This window comes from Staurois parvus, unplaced genomic scaffold (assembly GCF_062004578.1).
Source record: "Staurois parvus isolate SC_StPar_1 unplaced genomic scaffold, SC_StPar_1.0 ptg000352l, whole genome shotgun sequence".
Taxonomy (NCBI): domain Eukaryota; kingdom Metazoa; phylum Chordata; class Amphibia; order Anura; family Ranidae; genus Staurois; species Staurois parvus.
The window spans coordinates 411,339-431,812 of NW_028318148.1; the positions used below are offsets into that span (position 1 = coordinate 411,339).

General features: G+C 41.3%; 1 protein-coding gene across 9 annotated transcripts in view; it reads right to left on the minus strand.

Annotated features, from left to right (window-relative positions):
- SEC16A (SEC16 homolog A, endoplasmic reticulum export factor) overlaps window positions 1-20,474 on the minus strand; it is a 111,099-nt gene that overhangs the window by 49,142 nt on the left and 41,483 nt on the right. For all 9 annotated transcript variants that reach the window (XM_089684659.1, XM_089684664.1, XM_089684666.1 and 6 more), the window contains exons 6-12: window positions 9,603-9,801; window positions 9,339-9,519; window positions 5,239-5,381; window positions 5,006-5,067; window positions 2,478-2,616; window positions 1,318-1,557; window positions 1,020-1,117 (exon numbers count right to left, since the gene is read on the minus strand). In XM_089684659.1, the coding sequence (XP_089540785.1) occupies window positions 1,020-1,117; window positions 1,318-1,557; window positions 2,478-2,616; window positions 5,006-5,067; window positions 5,239-5,381; window positions 9,339-9,519; window positions 9,603-9,801 (1,062 nt within the window). The remainder of the gene's footprint in view (window positions 1-1,019; window positions 1,118-1,317; window positions 1,558-2,477; window positions 2,617-5,005; window positions 5,068-5,238; window positions 5,382-9,338; window positions 9,520-9,602; window positions 9,802-20,474) is intronic.

Sequence of the window (20,474 nt, forward strand, 5' to 3'; positions counted from 1 at the left end):
GGGTATGGCTCTGCAGGTAGTAACCAAGGTTGTGCTGATCCAGATGCACTACTTTTATTTGTGGTATTAGAAGGTAGTGAAGGAGGTGATTGAAGAACTGACCGAAGAACCTGAGGATAAAATAAACTAGTTAAGCTAAGTGTGATTTCAAGTGAGAAGTGGTCCATCACCTTAGTACACTAGCAAAAAAAAAAAAAAAAAAAAAAAAAAGGATGTTTTACAAAGTGGGGCAGGGTAATAGGGAAGGTGCCAAGCGAGTGTATCCACACAAATGTTGCCAGTGCCCAATCACCTGAAAGTATGAACCCATAACTCAGGGTCTATGAATACCTTGCTTGTGTCCTGTACTGTACGATTAAGATAAAGTTTGGCTTTAAAAACGGTACAAAGTGAACTCCAGACAGACAATTCAACGAGAACGTTCCCCATCCCACAAAATATAATGCTCATTTTGTCTAGGTGGCTGACGATCTAATAGAGTGGTATACATACCTTAAAAGGATAAGTTGACTTTTTAGACAAAAATAATAAATGCACATTTTTTTGCAGGTAAAAAAAAAAAAAAAATGTGCATTTACTATTTTTGTCTACAGAAGCCTGTAAAAGCATTGCACCAGTGATCAGTAGATTACTGTTGCCATGCAGATCTCCTGCAGACCTATTAGAATATTTGCTTGCCATATGGAATGTACGAGCAAGCAGCTATTCTGACAGGAAGCTACAATGAACTACCACGGCACTCCACAGCGCCGTGGTAGTTCACTGAAAACTACAAGCCGTAGTTCATTGAAAACTGAAGTCCATGAATGAAAGATACGGCCGTGTGGGCAGAGCACCAAACAGCTGCACTGCTTTCTGACAGATAGTATGGGGAAACATCTCCCTGTAACTATCTGTCAGAGGGAGGGGGGGACGGAGAGACATCCATATTTAAATTTTTTGACCAGCCTAAAGTTGGCCTTTAAATAACCCCAAAGAGGAATAGTTATGATGACCATAATTCAATTAAAAAAGACTACCTGGTCATAACTCTGGCATGCGTTCGGCTGTCCATTTTACTAGCCAGTAGCAATGCATGGCCCCACAGTCCATGTTTCATAGCAGACTCCAGAGCATCCTGGGAAAAATATAGGATAACAGTGATTTAGCAACAAAGGAAGAAGCAGATATTTTAAACAATCATTACTATCAGAGGATCAGATGTTTTTACATCAAGACAAAGACAAGATAAATTACAAGGAAAACACAAACAGTGCTACCAGATTCTGACATAGTATTGAATCCTCTCTGAGACAACGGTAAAGGCTTTTTATGTACCTTTTTACGGCCGTACAGCAGAAGCTCCCGGAAACGTTCCGTCTCTTTCTCCATGACTGCTCCACTGATGGGTAAGGTATCTGTAAGAAAGGAGAGCTGGGAGGCAACAGATTCCTCTTCCTGTTCCAGCGGCTCATTGTTGAAATCGATCAGATTTGCTTCGTTTGGTGATTTCCCAGGAAGCCACACAGTTTTGTGATCTTGAAGCAGCAGCTCAGCTATATCTGTCCCTACAACTGTCTATAAAGATTAACACAAAATAGCAAGTTATATTTAAATGTCTTTCAGTTCACACACTACATGACAGAATAAGAATAGTAGTATCAGAAGCAAAATGTTTAATATAGTAGAAACCGACTAAACTGGTTTCCAAATGCACATAAAGAAGACATAAGGCCCCCACAGCTAATAATACCTGAGCCACATTCACCTCTCTCTCTCCCCACCCCGCATCCACCTTGTATCTTTAAATGCTCTTCTGGCCATGGACAGTTAAGAGACATACCCCACACTTGGGAGTAAGGGGCAACAGATGACATATTCAATTTCCTTGCTGCTGCTTGGCGAGTGGCTGCTTAGGCACCCAGTGTTGTCACATGGGGTCAGGGAGAGACACCTGAGCTCTGTGTAAGCTCTACACCTTTACAGCTGAATGGATCAGTAGAGAAAAAAAAGGAAGAGTATAAGAATTTGGCAAAGTCATCAGCAGAGCTTTACCTTGCATCTGTTGGGTATGGCTGTTATTAAGAAGTGATTTATCATCTATCACCTACAAAAGAACAACTTTTTTGTTGGCTAACCTTACTACTGTTTTACTCCCTAGGAACAGCATGGCAGCGCACGGGACTTCAACTAAATCTATGTGTATGGACGTTACTTTCTTTCACATTATGATTAGTAGTTTGACCTAGTGAGAAAAATGAAAGTTACAAAAGGCTCCTCTATCATTTCAATAATGTAATTTCTTCCAGATGCTCAGCAGTCCCTTCCTGTGATTAAATACATCTATCCTTTTAAATAAATATAACTACTGGCAATCCCTATTGTTATTTGCTTATATTAAAAAAAAAAAAAAAAAAAAAGTGTTTTGCATAGTAAGTCTGGTTTTAAATCCTAGGAAACCACCAAAGATGTCCCCAGCATCATGCAACACAACTTACCCCATTTTGTCTGCACAGCAGAACGATAAAATCCCAGAGCAGGCGGGCAGATTCCTGATCTATCAGGTTTTCATTCTGTGCGCACTCTTTGGCTTTATTTTGTGCGAAATTAATAACATCAACTTTATGGGTTTCATCTCTGCAGATATAATGAAAATAATTTGACATACACTGAACTATAAACTTGAAAAACAGCTCTCAAGCGTTTAACAACTGCAAACCCCGGATGCCAGAAAAAGTTATTTTTAAGGCCCAATTTCTTGTCCCTCTTACAACAAGACAAGAAATGAAGGGAAAGGTTAGTAGAACAGGAAGATACAGAGTAATAACCTGATATAGGTTCAAGGCTTCACGTTCCCTCATAAAAAACATTATTCAAATTATTTTCTCGTATTACACAATACCTTTAACACATACAGCAGACCAAACAGAATAGAAAGTATTATTTTACTTTAGAAAGTCTTATTTTACTGAAAGAGAAGTTGATGCTTGGAATAGACTTCTAGCAGAGGTAGCAAGCCAGTCAACTTCAAAACATGCTTGGGACAAAAACAGAGCTATATTTAAAGAGAAAGGTAACTAAAAAAAAATAAAAAAAAAAAATACAAAAACGTACAAAAAAAAAAACAAAAAAAAAAAACACAAAAAAAAACAAAAACAGACAGACAGGATGGACCACTGTATTTTTTCTGCTGTCACTTTTCTATGTGTCTACTACTATGAAAAGTAACTTGGGCAGGACCCAACTACAGAAAAAAAAAGGATTTTATGGTGAACCCCCAAAAGAAAATCCTTTCATTTGTCGTTAAATAGGGGACATAGCAGACCACTGGGATATCACCCCAAAGCAGTCCAAAATATGGGGATGGGAAAATATCTTTGCATCATGCAGACAACTGCCAGACAGTGCTAAAGCCCCATCCTATGCACCAGAAGAAAAAAAAAAAAAAACCCTTGCAGGAAGGTAGAGAAATGAGCCATAATACTATGGATTAATTTGCTCCAGCAGGCTTGTTCCACGTTGGGCGACTTGTCCCCCGAAGCTTCTGCTCTAAGGCTAGGCTCACACCTATGGGATTGGTGAGGGTCACGTTTGCGTAGGCACAGCAGCCTATTCATTTAATTGGGCTGCTGTACCGGGAAAATGCAGGATAAAGATCCTTGCATCTTTTTAAAATCGCAACCGCAGGGAAATCACATGGTACATTTGCGCCATGCAATTTCCCGCACCAGAAGATTTCAGATGGCAGCCTCGTATAATTGCTAAATTGCAGCATAGTCTGCCAGCAGGTGTGGGAGTGCATGAAACGAATTCCAGCAACCACATATTTGTGAACCTAGCTTAGGTGCTATGGACAGCAGTTGGACTCTGGCAGCCTACACATACAATGCAGGAGCAATAGCCCTTCACTGGATGTAAGGAATGCAAGGAGTCGATTTTAAACTCTGCCTGAACAAACTGCCACTTGCAAGACCTTTCATAATGAAGGCCTCAGTAACATAATAGAACTTGTTGAATGTATCATCCGAGGACCAGGTGGCATCTCTGCACACCTGAAATGCATACCTCTGAGGTCAAACAACCTAAGGTGTTCCTACAGCACTAACGGAATAACAACAACAGTGAAGGGAGCAGTCCATTTTTTAATTGAACACACCTGGGAAAATGTCTGGTGAATTCACAACACAATAGTGGCACTGGAAGATGAAGCTCTTTGGAGGACTTTCTGTTATGAAAAACACTGAACTCACCTTGTCATTCAGGAAGAGTCTAATCTAAGAGTCTAATCTCTCTGCAGAGTGTGAGGAGCGATTGACTTTAAATTGGAAAGAGTTGGACAAAAGGGGGCAGAATGGCATATATATTAATGTGAAAAAGTAGACACTACTAATGTCAAAGAGTCACCTTATATTATATTCAATTGCCAGGAAAGGCAAATTGCAAGAGACTCTACTTGCCAAGGTGATGGCAACCAGAAATACAACATGTGAAGCAGGACCTTTGAAAGTACCTCATGCACAATAGGAGACCATGAAAAGCCCATAAAACCAGATTAGGTAGAATGCTAAACAGGTGAAATAATGTGAGTGGCTACCTGTACAAAGCTATGTATTGAGAAATGCGACATTAATGACTGGTGGAACAGAATAAACATAGGGGAAATGTGTCCTTTGATGGTGCATAGACCCAACGCTTGTTCAAGGTCCATTTGTAGAAAAAAGAGAACACTAGCAATAGAAGAGGGTTAAAGTCACTGACATCATACTTGTAAGACCTTCTTCCATTGATGTTCTGAGAGATGCAACAAGACAAGGCGTGGCTGTACAGGAAACATACAGTCCATAGGAGCCAAGCCTTCTGCTTTCTTAGTTTTCTACCTCCTAGTGGCAGGGCATACATCTCAGTCTGCTGTGACCCAATGAACTACTAAACAACATTTTATGAGTTTGTTGTGAATAGCACAATGGTCACAGATTAATTCAATCATTTTTACGGTTGCATGACAATTCCAGAGACAAAAACGTACTTGACCAGAGGTCCAGGAAATGCTCTCATCTGCTCCTGTTCAGGACAGCTCTGCAGGATTATCTGGAAAATATTCAGGTACCGTAAGACAAAAAGAAAGTCCAAGAAAGAGCAAAAAACAAAAAAAGAAAACAAAAAGGAGACTGTAAAACATTAATTGACAATTTGTTTTTCTAGTACTGCTAATGCCCAAAATAACCTAACCCACGAGATCAGCTAATACAGAATCTTTACCTCTATGTTGTGGATTTCTACAAGTGTGGGCTGTCCGTCTGAAGGAAGATTGGGAAGCACTTTGATCAGGTGACCGCCAGGGCCAAACCTGGCACAAACATGAGGGCTGCCAAACTTTTCTGGGGTAAGGGGCCTGGAAGGAACTACAAAGGAGAAAAAAAATAAATAAAATAAAAAATATTTATTAAAAAAAAAAAAAAAATCTTTGAAACATGCTATCTTTTCACCAATACCAAAACTCATTAAAAAGGATATCTAAATCCGGTAACAAAATTTTAATATGTTGCAGTTCTTAGAAGTGTTGGCTGCAGTATTTTTCGTGTTTGAGACTAAGAAAATTTTCAGCAAGTACAGAAATTACTGATCTTGCCACAAACACTGTCCACCTCACTTCCTGTGAATTGAACTGATATATAAACAATGTTATTTTCCTTTCAAGTTATATTCTGTAAACTAATTTCCCTGCACCCCATATAATGGAGATGGAGAGGAAGACAAGATTGTAGTCCTGCTCCAGGGTGGCAACCATGGCTCTATTTATAGATACAGATGAGTGAGTGAGCGTAGGCACCCTAGAGACAGGAAGGGTTTTACTCTTAAGACTACCATGTAACAATATAAGATAAGATAGGAGTCTAAAAAAAAAGAAAACTAATGCAGCTACCACATTTAACCACCTGCCAACTGCCCACAATAATTATACTACAAGTGTGCGGCAGGTACAAGCACAGTCACATATATGTATCCTGCCTGCGCATGGGAGAACAGCGCACCGCTCCAGTGGATTAGAGTTACCCATCATGTGATCGCTAGGATTGGTCATAGCAATCACATGATTACAACATAAATTAAAAAGTCATGTCTTCCATTCATAACCGCTTAGTGTAGTGAAACTGTGATTGACTCACAGCTATTACATCAGGGATGTGCCAGCCAACGCCTCCCTGCCCGCTATATGTCCCAGGCTCCGCTTGCCCATCTGTGGGCCCGGGACCAGTCAGTGGGTGCCGGCGGTATGGCAGGGTGCGGGTATAGGGGAGGGAAGAGAGTGGACACGTCCGCTCCCCTCTCCTTGTCCTGATGTGACATCACTTCCAGGTCCCCGTTGCCAACGAGGTTGGGAAAAAATGTAATGCAGTGCGATGTGCACTGCATTATATTGAGAGGAGCACAGGGGAGCCATCCAGGGACTTTTTGTCCCCTATGTGATAAAAAAAAAAAGTATTTATTTTTTTAAATGTAAGTTACAGCCAAGCATATAACCTCCACCCCCAGATTTTTAAAGGCCCCCCACCAACACATATCTACGCACACACAAACGTAAAAGAATGCGCTGGGACGCCCACACATGAAAACGAGGATTGCGATAACATGTTACATATCGCCGTGCATGCCAGAATGAGAGCAATAATTCTAGCACCAGACCTCCGTAACAAAAAACTGATGACCTATAAAGGGACTTTAAATGCGTCACCTATAGAAAATATAGAGTACTAAAGTTTGCTGCCATTTCATGAGCGCATATAAATTTAAGGTTTGACCATGTTGGATATCCATTTACTCGATGCAACCTCGTCTTTTGTATTTTACAAAAAAAATTAATTTATTGCTTTTTGTGCCCTAAAAATTGCTTAAAAGTATTTTAGACTGAAATTTTGTTTTAATGATTTGTGATATTATATGACATAAAAAATTGGAACTACCACTATTTTATTCTCTAGGGTCTCTGAGGAGCAGCCAATCGGTGCTCATTACACAGCAAGGTCTCTCCCCTCCCTGCTAGTCCTCGGTTGCAGTGCTAGAAACAGCGCAATGTTAAAAATATTAAACGTTTAAGTCACTATAGTACCCCTTTTGTTTTTAAAAGCCCCAGACATTCCATAAAGCACCTCCGATTTAAATACAGTTTTGGTTAAATTTTTATTTTTTTTTAATCAGGACAAGTAGATTGTCATGAGGGAAAAGTAAATTGGGGCACTGATTTAGTCCCTGGACAAGTAGTTATTTCAAACATTTCCACAACACTGCACATGGTATCGGGCTAACTGTAACATGTGTTTAGCTGTAGCCAATCACAGCATGTCAACAGTAACTAAGCGGTCATGAATGTTAACCCTTTCCTGACAGCTAAAACTATTCCTTAAAACAGTGATGTTCACCGTTATAAGCAATAACAGTGCAAAAAAAAAATCCCTATGGTGAAACTAAACTACTCTGAGAGGATAAAAAAAAAAAAAAAAAAAGTTATAAAAAATGTATTTTTTTTTTCTTTTACACATACTGTCACCAGTCAGTATTCCTGACCACCACCACACCAGTCAAATGATGATGCTGTATTGCACTGGTGACAGTATGCAAAAAAAAAAAAAAAACAACCTCAACATTCTGCAAAAAAAAAAAAAAAAAGTATTTAAATTTTTTCATCTTACAAAAAATTGTGACAAAAAATTACAACTTCAAAAAACTCGCCAAGCCTATTACTAAATACCTCAGACTGTCTACTTTCCAAAAAGGCATCATTTAGGGGACATCTGTAATGTCCTGGCATCTTAGGGCCTCAAGAAATGAGGCAGTCAGTACATCAGGATCAATTTTTAAATATATATACCGTAGTTTGTAGACTAAATTTCACACAAACCAATTAATATACATAGATAGATAGAATTTTTTATTTTTTTTTACCAAGGACATGTAGCAGAATACGTTTTAGTCTAACTTTATGAAGAAATGTGTTTTTTCTTATTGGATGTGCTTTATAACAGAAAGTAGAAAGTATTGTTTTTTTGGGGGGGTTCAAAAATTTCAGTCTTTTGTTCAGATAATAAAAAAAATTAAAAAACCAGTGGTGATCAAATACCATCAAAAGAAAGACCTATTTGTGTGATAAAATATACATTTCATTTGGGTACAATGTTGCACGTCCGAGCAATTGCCACTTAAAGTGCAGTGCCGAATAGCAAAAAAAAACCTTGGCCATGAAGGGGCGAGGCTAGGTTCACATCTGTGCAGGTGGTGCAGCTGCGCATTCGCACACAAATACGTGCAGCCACACCACCCGCACAGAGGAATGCGGAACTTCGGGCAGATGCCATTAATTCTAATGGCACGCTGCCCACACTGGAAATCACAATCGTACTGGGAACCGAGGTTCTCGTGCAGGCTGCGTTTTACAAAGAAGTGCAGGGACTTCTTCCCTGTGTGTACCGGGGCAAATGACTGGGCTCTCATGCCCGCGCAAAACGCGGCCCACATGGCCGCAGATTTGTGAACCAGGGGTAAAACATTCTGGAGGGCAGGTGGTTAAGGATTGGTAAGCTGCAATATACTCAATTTTTTTTTGTTTGAATACGTTTTGTACCATATGTCCCACCAAAACAATATTTGTTTAGATTTGGATAGACTGTATTAGGACTCTTGCATTTTTACTGTTATCTGATGATCCTGCAGAGCGACTTTCCCTTTCACTTACTTTCCAAGTGACAATGCTTTTACCAGACAAAAGTGAGGAAAAATCTCCAAAGCAACACAGAAAACAGATTTGTTCCTAAACTTAATAAAAATATTGAAAGTAAAAATGTTTTCTCTTTAGAGTAAGAAGGTGGCAGCTAGATCTTCCATCAGTATTTTCCTGCCTTTGGATCTCAGTCACAGATTTTCCTTCCTTGTAAAAAAAAACCTTCACACAGTAACACTCCGGTCACACCAGGTGCAACTTGCCATGCGAGTTGCGGTGCGATTCCAACTTGGTCACAGCCAAACCGATTTCTAAAGTAGTGCATGCACTACTTCAGGTGTGATTTGCATAGATATCTATGTCTTGCAAGTCGCACCTCAAGTTGAAATGACATCGGACTTTGAAATTGTGCGACTTTACTGGAAGTCGCATGATTTCGAAGTCAGATCGGTGTGACCGGGGTGTTAATGAGGGGAAATCTTTCCAACAGAACACAACATAGCAGTAAAACACAAGAGGCTCCACACCTACATTCCATCCAGAAATAAAAAAAAACAGTTTTAAATGGACATGGCACTAACATGGCAAAAACCAGTTTGCTATGGGATATGTAAACCTTGGTTTGTCTGCTTTTCTGAATAGATACCCTGTTCCACTGGCTGCCACTCTGAGCCGCTTGAGTAGACATATTGAGAGCTGTCCAACGGTTGTTGTGTACTATATTCATTCGGATACATGCTGTAGGAATAGTCGCCAAGGGCAGGGTTAGCAATATGGCTGCTGTACACATTTGTTGTCAGATCCTGGTCGCTTTTGTAGACCTGACTCTAGAAAAAGGTTCAGAAAATTGCACTGTAAATATTGGCATATATTCAACTAATACCAGAATGGATACAATTAAGCAGCACACCTGCTGTGAACGAGAGCTAAAGCTGCTGCGACGACTGTGTGTGCTTCGTTCACTGTGCACACTGCGGGCAGAATGCTCGCTGTGTACGCTACGCCGATCAAAATCGTCTTTGGCGAGATCTCTGCGTGCATCAATTTCATCATCAAAGCCACCAACATAGCGTGGGTCGTACTGCCAACGGTCTTCATACACATCATACCTGTTTGAAGAGAAAGCATATGTTTTTAGCGCAGACTTTCCTTTATGTAGGATCCTTCATTCTGAGGATGGCCAAAGTCTTAAAACAACCCCCCAAAAAATAAAGGAATTTTAACTTCCCTGTAGATGCTATATCTTGGCGTACAGTACAGGACACAGGCAACTTATTTATACAAGTGATTGGATACAGTCAAGATTTGATAACAGACACACACCCCTGGGGCAACTCCCCTATAACCCTACCCCTCTCTGTGAGTCTTAGTAGCAAGCAATGCAAAATAAAAAGGAGGGTTTAGAGAGGGTGGCCTGCATCCTTTACTGTACTACAAGGTATGGCATTCACAGGCAAGTCAAATTTCTACTTATCTAACCACTTTAATAGCACGCTACAGACAAACGACGGCTACAGCGCAGTTGTCTAGTTCTGGGAAGGCGCCAATGGATACTTATAACCATATCCAACCAAAGTTATATAGTTATTATGTCTCTGATACAGCCAGGTGGGTCCGGTGAAACCGGTCAGGCTGCGCAAGTCATGACGACCTATTATGGATTTCTTACAAGATTGATAAACATCACTCTAATGGCATCATGGGACATTATGTTCGCTTTGGATGGATATGCTTACAAGTATTAGAAAGCCACATTTGCTATTTTTTTGTGCCCCTGTTTCACTAAAGAGTCAATAGGGATACCTTTTGAACGACATGAATTGCTAGTGTGAGGGAGGCCAACAATCATAGGAGTAAACCTTGGGCAACACACACCCCTATGAGTGTTACTGCCATCATAGTCACCTCCTCTGGACCACATTGTGTCGTTTTTGGATCTACTTGCTTGATTACTGCCACCTTATTCAATTTTGTCTATGTATGGAATCTAGGATGCAAATAAAATTGAACAGCCCCTAAACAGGACAGATTTAATCAGACCTGTTATGCAACTGGAGTGTACCTGTTGAGGAAAACCTGTGCACAAAAGTCTACATACATATCTTTGATAACCAGATACTGTTTATGGTGGACTTTGAAACAACTATATAGCATGCTGGAAAATATATATTCTTTGTGGCCACCTAATGTCTATCTATTTCTATCTATCACTGTCCCTGTTTTCCGGAGAGCTCTCAGTAGGAAGTTACGATAAACGTTTTGAATTTAAAATATGATTTAGGAGTCCTATAGGTCCCTGAACATGATTGTTTAATGGTTTTTAGTGGGGTTTGTTTTGTTCAGAGTGTTTTTCTTTGTAATGTTAATAAATTATTTTATGTTGATGATATCTGTCTATGGTTTTCTTACTTCTATACAATGGTTTAGGTAAAGGTATTGAGCTAAATCCATTTTTATGCTTTTGTTTTTTGAAAATTATTGCCTATGTGGTATGCTCCTTCCCCAACTTAATGAGATATATAAGAAATAAACTTGTGACCTAGAAGGATTAAGTATATTTTTACTTTAAGTGCAAAAATCGACTTCCAGGGCTTACTGCAAAGTTCTGTGAAGTTCTGTGAAGACTGGATAAAGAATGCACACTCCTTACTAGAGATTCATGGCACTCTAATTATTGAGTAGCCATATGGTCTAGTGGGATCAAATCCCTGTAAAGGTGTACCTCAGTTTACAAACGCCTCGGTTAACGTAATTTTCGGTTTACGAATGAAAATCCATTAAAAATAATTAGAGATGAGCGAATTATTCAAAAATTCGATTCGGCTGATTCGCCGAATTTGCGGGAGAAATTCGATTCGATGCGAATTTATTCGCCGCAAATTTAACTTATTTAAAGGGTTTCTAGGCTTCAGAGAGCCTTTATATTAGTGCAGAACACTGTACCTTTAATTTAAATGCCCTTGGAGTCTGCTGGGGAAGAGAAATAATACTGACAGTCAGTATGACATGCAGATGAGTGCCGTCGATCTTAGAATCACCGCACACTTCACTCATTTGGGCAGTCACGGGGCACGACAAAGAAGAAGAAGAAGAAGAAGAATGAAGAGAAGAAGAAGAAGAAGAATGAAGAGAAGAAGAAGAAGAAGAAGAATGAAAAGAAGAATGAAAAGAAGAATGAAAAGAAGAATGAAAAGAAGAATGAAAAGAAGAAGAAGAATGAAAAGAAGAAGAAGAATGAAAAGAAGAAGAAGAATGAAAAGAAGAAGAAGAATGAAAAGAAGAAGAAGAATGAAAAGAAGAAGAAGAATGAAAAGAAGAATGAAAAGAAGAAGAAAAATGAAAAGAAGAATGAAAAGAAGAAGAAAAATGAAAAGAAGAAGAAAAATGAAAAGAAGAATGAGAAGAAGAATGAAAAGAAGAATGAGAAGAAGAATGAGAAGAATGAAAATGAAAAGAAGAAGAAGAATGAAAAGAAGAAGAAGAATGAAAAGAAGAAGAATGAAAAGAAGAAGAATGAAAAGAAGAAGAATGAAAAGAAGAAGGAAAAGAAGAAGAATGAAAAGAAGAAGAAGAATGAAAAGAAGAAGAATGAAAAGAAGAATGAAAAGAAGAATGAACTATATTACTATATCAGTTTCTAATGGATGCTGGAGAGTTAAACCCCCTAACACCTGCTGTGCCCATTATGAGGGGTTCCCACCATCCCTGTGCTGAGGTTCCAGGTCTGCACACCTGCTGCGCCCATTATGAGAAGTTCCCACCATCCCTGTGCTGAGTTCCTGGGTCTGTACACCTGCTCTGCCCATTAGGAGTTCCCACCATCCCTGTGCTAAATTCCTGGGTCTGTACACCTGCTGTTCCCATTATGAGGGGTTTCTACCATCCCTGTGCTGAGGTCCCAGGTCTGCACACCTGCTGCGTGCATTACTAGGGGTTCCCACCATCCCTGTGCTGAGGTTCTGGGTATGCACACCTGCTGTGCCCATTATGAGGGGTTCCCACCATCCCTGTGCTGAGTTCCTGGGTCTGTACACCTGCTCTGCCCATTAGGAGGAGTTCCCACCATCCCTGTGCTAAATTCCTGGGTCTGTACACCTGCTGTTCCCATTATGAGGGGTTTCTACCATCCCTGTGCTAAGGTCCCAGGTCTGCACACCTGCTGCGCCCATTACTAGGGGTTCCCACCATCCCTGTGCTGAGGTTCTGGGTATGCACACCTGCTGTGCCCATTATGAGGGGTTCCCACCATCCCTGTGCTGAGGTTCCAGGTCTGCACACCTGCTGCGCCCATTATGAGAAGTTCCCACCATCCCTGTGCTGAGTTCCTGGGTCTGTACACCTGCTCTGCCCATTAGGAGGACTTCCCACCATCCCTGTGCTAAAACCCTGGGTCTGTACACCTGCTGTTCCCATTATGAGGGGTTTCTACCATCCCTGTGCTGAGGTCCCAGGTCTGCACACCTGCTGCGCCCATTACTAGGGGTTCCCACCATCCCTGTGCTGAGGTTCTGGGTATGCACACCTGCTGTGCCCATTATGAGGGGTTCCTACCATCCATGTGCTGAGATTCCGGGTCTGCCCACCTGCTTTACCCATTATTAGGGGTTCCCACTGTCCCTGTGTTGAATTCCTGGGTCTGTATGTACACCTGCTGTGTCCATTGTGAGATATTCCCACCATTCCTGCACTGAGTACCTGAGTCTGTACACCTGCCAAAAGAAAGTTTCAGGATTTTGAAGGAGCAAAATACAGTAATACTGGAACAAAAATGAGCTGCGTGGTGGAGTTGCCAGAAGAAGAAGAAGAATGAAAAGAAGAATGAAAAGAAGAAGGAGAAGAATGAAAAGAATGAAAAGAAGAAGAAGAATGAAAAGAAGAAGGAGAAGAATGAAAAGAAGAAGAATGAAAAGAAGAAAAAGAATGAAAAGAAGAAGAAGAAGAATGAAAAGAAGAAGAAGAAGAAGAAGAAGAAGAATGAAAAGAAGAAGAAGAAGAATGAAAAGAAGAAGAAGAAGAAGAAGAAGAAGAATGAAAAGAAGAAGAAGAAGAAGAAGAAGAAGAAGAAGAATGAAAAGAAGAAGAAGAAGAAGAATGAAAAGAAGAAGAAGAATGAAAAGAAGAATGAGAAGAATGAAAAGAAGAATGAGAAGAATGAAAAGAAGAATGAGAAGAATGAAAAGAAGAATGAGAAGAATGAAAAGAAGAATGAGAAGAATGAAAAGAAGAATGAGAAGAATGAAAAGAAGAAGAATGAAAAGAAGAAGCAGAAGAATGAAAAGAAGCAGAAGAATGAAAAGAAGAAGAAGAAGAATGAAAAGAAGAATGAAAAGAAGAAGAATTCCAGTACAGCAAAAAGTGTATCTGCAGAGAGCTCCGCTATTTCTGACAGTTCTCTGACAGTTCCTTCACATTTACAGCGGTTGAAACATTGTATCTGTTTCCGAATAAAAACATCTGTATCCTAAATGGAAACAAATAGATACAATGTTTCAACCGCTGTACATGTGAAGGAACTGTCAGAGAACTGTCAGAAATAGCGGAGCTCTCTGCAGGGACACTTTTGCCGGCTGATCGGGAAAAATCCGATTCGTGCACCCGAAGTTGGCTAATATTCGGATTCGGCACGAATCGAATTTTTCCTGAAATTCGAAACGAATTCCACTTCGCCTGGTTCGATTCGCTCATCTCTAAAAAATAATGCCTCGCTTTACGAATTTTTTTTTCGCTATACAAAGTGTATGTCGGTGCCGATTTTTAAATGCAATTGCTGGCTTTTTTTTTTCTTCACTATAGCTCACAGAGCTGTCACTTTCCCCGGGAGTTAAAGGAAGCTTTGTTTGTAAAAGTACACATGGTTTCTTTTCACTTGGGGAAATAAACTAAAAAGAAACTTTCTCTTTTAGCTGGGGGGAAAGTGACAGCTGAATCTCTGAGGTATAGTGAAAAAAAAAAAAAAAAAAAAGCAGTAATTACATTTAAAAACCAGCACCATAATAAATAAAAAAAATGGCGTGGGGTCCCCCCTCTCGTCCATACCAAGCCCTTCGGGTCTGGTATGGATTCTGAGGGGAACTCCCACACCAAAATAAAAATATAAAAAATGGCGTGGGGGTCCCCCCCAAAATCCATACCACACCCTTATCCGAGCGTGCAGCCCGGCAGGTCAGGAAAGGGGGGGACGAGCGAGTGCTCAGTAGCTGGTTTGACAGTTCTTAAATATGTTAGGGGTGGGGCCATCACGTATGTGACCATGCCCCTGTGTGACGTCAGTGACCAGCATACCCCGGTCAATGATGTCACACCTTCAACACATTCCTTGGACCCTTTGATTGCAAAGAATTAGTTCTGTGACACCCATGGACATCAAAACTACCCAAGTTAGAGAGAATCACGTTTCTGAGGGCCAGTGACTCTTACCACATCAGTTTTGGTTTACTCTGCAAGCAATCTGAACTGAATAAAATACCAGATTGATTCTACTATTTTTCTACTTTTAAAACCCTTCTAATTTACTGTTTCTTATGTCGGTTGTGTAATATATTTTCTTTAAATACTCCTTGCACAAGGATTAACACTCCTTACAAAATGGTCCTGATATTCATTCACAAAAAAAAAAAAAAAGTGTAGTGTGAAAAAAGACAGGACATGGTCTTTGACAAGTCCTTTATTAAAAGAAAAAACTAAAAGAATGCCCCCCGCAGTAGATCCAATGTCACTCATGATGCCTGCCGCCGACCCGGAAAAAAAAAAAAAAAAGAATAAAAAAAAAAGAATTTAAAAAAAAAGGACTTTCCCTCCGACGATGGCACCCACTGTCTGCCTGCTCCGGTGGTTTGTCAGTTCTTAAATAGGTAAAGGGTGGGGCCACCCAGGGACATCAAGCATGTGACCCCACCCCATGTGACATCAATGATGTCACGTGGGGCGGGGTTACTCGAGTGATGTTTTGCACGAGATCGTGTGAAATGCGTTAACATGTCCTGTATTCATGTCCTGCTGTTTTGTGTGTCCTATGCATTAATAATTACACACTATATTCATCTATCCTCCGGTGTGTGGCTGATCCTTCTTCCTGTGGTCCTGCCCCTTACCTATTTAAGAACTGTCAAACCACCGGAGCAGGCAGACGGCGGAAGCCATCGTTGGAAGCGGAGCCTTTTTTTTTTTTTTTTTAGGGTCGGCGGTGGGCATCGTGATTGACTTTGGATCTACTGTGGGGGACATTTTAGTTTTTTCTTTTAATAAAGGACTTGTCAAAGACCATGTCCTGTCTTTTTTCACGTTACACTTTTTTGTTTTTTATGAATGAGTATCGGGACCATGTACCCCATACTCATTCACATAGGTAGGGGGCTGGGATCTGGGAGCCCCCTTGTTAAAGGGGGCTTCTAGATTCCAAAAAGCCCCCTGCCCGCAGACCTCCCACAACCACCGGCCAGGGTTGTGGGGGAAAAGGCCCTTGTCCCCCATCAACATGCCCCCTCCCCTGTCCCAAAGCTCCCCCCATGTAGAGGGCATGTGGCCTGGTATGATTCAGGAGAGGGGGAGGGGGGGGGGTCTCGCTTGTCCCCCCACCCCCCCTCCTGACCTGCCAGGCTGAATGCTCGGATAAAGGTCTGGTACGAATTTTGGGGGGGGCACCCACGCCATTTTTTTTTTTTTACATTTTGTCGTGGGAGTTCCCTTCAAAATCCATACCAGAACTGAAGGGCTTGGTATGAATGGGAGGGGGGACCCCACGCCGGTTTTTAATTAATTTTTTTAATTGCCGTCAATTCTTTCACATTAAGCTGTCAATGGGGACCACCGCTGTGAAACGTTTCAGAATAAATTTTTTAACATTAAACCTCATCTGCTATGTATTTGCCAACTCCTTAATTTTCTTGAGGTCTTTTTGTAAGGTTTCTATATCCTGCTGTGACATTATTGTCCTTAGTTTTGTATCATCAGCAAACAAGGAGATTGAGCTATTTATACCAACCTCTATATAGTTTACGAAAAAATTTAAAAAGAATGGCGGTCGACTCTTGTCTAGGTGGCATTCCTTTGCTTCTGTACTTATTGAAATCTTTTGTTATAAATAATGTTAAAAAAAAAAAAGTCTACAAAAAAGAATTGGTCCCAGGATGGAGCCCTGGGTACCCCACTTACCACTCCAAACCAGTCTGAATAAATACTATTAATCGCCAACCTTTGGACGCGCCCCTGTAACCAGTTTTCTATCCATTTACAATCCCTCTGGTCCATGCCTGCAGACTTCAGGTCGTAAAATTAAGCGTTTATGAGGAACTGTATCAAATGCTTTAGCAAAATCCAAGTACACCACATCCACGGCCCTTCCATCATCTACATGGCAGCTCGCTTCCTCATAAAATGTTAACAGGCTGGTTTGGCAAGAAAAGCCATGCTGAATACTACTAATGATGCGGTTTTCATTTGCAAAATCTTGGATATGGTCCCTTATTATCGCCCCTTCAAAAATGTACAAACAATTGCTGTTAGAATGACTGGACTGTAGTTTCCAGAAATGTATCTCTGCCCTTAAAGCATTAGTAACACGTTAGCCCTTCGCCAATCAGCTGGTACGATTTCTGTTAGTATGCTGTCCATAAAAATTAGGAAAAGGCCTGGCAATAATCTGAATGAGTTCTTTGAGGACTCTCAGGTGTAAGCCATCTGGTCCTGGAGATTTATTTGCAGTAAAATTTTAAAGCGGAGTTCCAGCTGAAAGAAAAAAGTAAAAAGTCAGCAGCTGCAAAAACTGTAGCTGCTGACTTTTATAATACAGACACTTATCTGCCCCTCAGTCCAACGGTGTCCTCACCATCGCTGGTTTCACCGGCCGTCTTCTCTCCCTGGCGCTGTCATCTTCAGTGTGGGCACCCGGCTGTGACAGCTTGCAGCTTCACAGCCAGGTGCCCGCTGTGCATGAGAGAGAAGCAATGCACTTTGTGAATGGCCCCGTAGTCTTATGGGACCTGTCGTGTCCCACAAGACTACGGGGAGGGGGGATTACTACTTCCACTTCCGATCACCTTAGGAAATCGCAGCGGAAGTGGGAGCAGGTATCTGTCAAATTCATGTACCCGCTCCCCAAAGATGCCAATCTTAATGGGGAGTGGGAAACAAAGACTTAAAGTCAGTGCCACATATTAGTGCTGCCTTTCAGTGCCCATCAGTGATGCCTGTTCATGCCCATCAATGCTGCCTGTCAATGCCCACAAGTGATGCCTGTTCATGCCCATCAGTGCTGCCTATCAGTGCCCATCACTGCAGCCTCATTAGTGCACATCATTGAAGGAGAAAAATTACTTAATTTACAAAATTTTATAACAGAAACTAAGAAGAAAAAAAAAACTTTTTTCCCCAAAATTTTCAGCCTTTTTTAGTTTGTTTTTTTAGTTTGTTTAGCAAAAAATAAAAACCCCAGTGGTGATTAAATACCACCAAAAGAAAGCTCTGTCTCAAAAAAATGATAACAATTTCATATGGGTACAGTGTTGCATGACCACGCAATTGTCAAAGTGCGACAGCGCTGAAAGCTGAAAATTGGCCTGGGCAGGAAGGGGGAAAAAGTGCCCGGTAGGAAAATTGTTAAAGGCAGGCATTGATTGTGTATGTATTAGGATGGTGGCATTTTCTCTCGATGTGATAATTGTCATGCTTTCCACTATAAAATCTTGAGTTAACTGTTCCTTTTGAGACTTAAGAAAGTTGTAGTGTACTACACAATACAAGGATAATCAGCCTAGTATAGCAGATATGATCCCATTTATGCAGAGGATGCTACAAGGGGGTCTGATAAAACACCTTCAACAAAGGTTTTTACAAGGGAGTGCAAAGTCAAAGGCCTTTAAAAAAGCATGGATAATGCAGATACCTGGCCTTTGGTGGTGCTAAGAGCTAGACCAGGGGTATTGAATTAAAATTCACAGAGGTCAACCAGGAAAATTTTCCTCCAGCAGAGGTCCAAACCACATTTTTTTCAGCCCTCTCCTCCTTTATCACAATCCCTTAAATCAGTGTCCCCAGTGCCCCCCCACAGATCAGTTTCCCCTTCACAGTAGTATTCCTGCACATCATACCCCCCTTCACAATAGTGTACTCAACCCCCCTTCACTCGCAGCTGTCCTCAATTCCCCTCCAAATTATCCCCCACAGTACTGTCTTCTGTCCCCTTCAAATCACCCCCCCCTCCCCCACAGCGGAACTGTGCCTCCTTTACATCCCACGACAACACTGCCATCCCTACACACACACCAACACACCTGCCCTGGGATTGAATTGACTGTGCTTGCACCAGGCAAAGTAAGATATCCATGTACATTAATAAATCTTTCTGGAAGCGGTCTTTCTTCCTTTCAACAAGGTGGGAATCACAGACACAGCCATGCCAGTAAAGCCAGAGACCATGAAACAAGGAGGAATTTCAGGTCTTGAGATAGCAGTTCTAGCCTGTTGGCAAGAGGCTAGGGGTCATCTGCTAGAAGTCTGAGAAAGTTTGCGTACCAGGATCTTTGATCAGAGAATCTAAGGCCAGAGCTAGAGGATCTATGGTTCTGGCTAAAAACAGAGATAGCTTGTTGTATCAAGAAGCTGGGATGTTCACATCCAGAGTCACCCATTTTTGGTATATCAACTTGACACATCTGGATAAAAAGATCATTCCCCTTGGTCCAAGTGGTGCGACTGAGATAATGCACCTTCCAACTGTCCACTCCTGGGAGATGGACCGCAGAAAATTGCTGGGGAAGTGAATTTCTCACCATAACAGAATCTGGTTTGATTCCTTCAAGGTAATCCGGTTCCTTGAGGCCCCATAATGGTTAAGATGTGCCACTGTGGTAGACTGCCCCCAAAATGGGTGTCCCTTTAGAAGGGAGGTCCAAAGCTGGGGGGACAACCTGTCTGCTCTGAGCTGTAACATGTTAGTGGGGAATCTGGTTTCATAATTTGACCATGTTCCCTGAACGATAAAGGATTGGTAGACTCCACACCAGCCTAAGAGACCTGTTGAAATTTTCTAGATTTCTAGGGGAGTGAAAACCATTTCAGGAGTGACTCAATGATTATAAAACTGCACACATTCTGTTCATGAACATATAATGCTTTGCAAATTTATGAAGATCTCTGTGCCTAAAAGGAGTACAGCAAGCTTTTTGCTGACAGAGGCAATGAGCTAATCAACATTAGCAAGCATGCTGCTTGAAGCTCCCTCTTCAATATAGTGGCAATGTGGGGGAGAGAAATAAACTTCAGCTTCCTTCAACACTGCCCTCTGATCCTGAACTCTCTAGGACTGGCACATCGGGTCTGACTCTAGCTGAGAAACAAGAGCATGAGAAGGAGCGGGGTGTCTATGAGATCTGGACAAAGATGTCTGTATTAAACCCATAATCTGTCCAAGGAATTGTGACATAGATGCAGAAAATTCTGCTTCTGTCAAGTAGACTGCTTGTTGCTTAAAAGTAGAACCAGACGCCAAGACCAATGTTAAAACCAGGTCATGCTCCAGTGCAAGGCACGCATTGTTACTCTGAGCCAGGTGTTGTGAGGGCCTTCAGCAGTGCGAATATTCACCTGCTGTTTAGAATTGGCTTCCTTTTACCTTGCCTTCATCGTAGCTACAAGTGAGGGTACTACCCTCTGGGGTACTCATGGAGTAGAGTGAAGGAGATAGCATTAGCATGTCTGCTCTGCAACAAATCCACCTGACACTAAACTTTGAGTGGTTGAATTTTAGCACCAAGTCTGAAAGGTCTGCACTGTGAAGGGAATACAT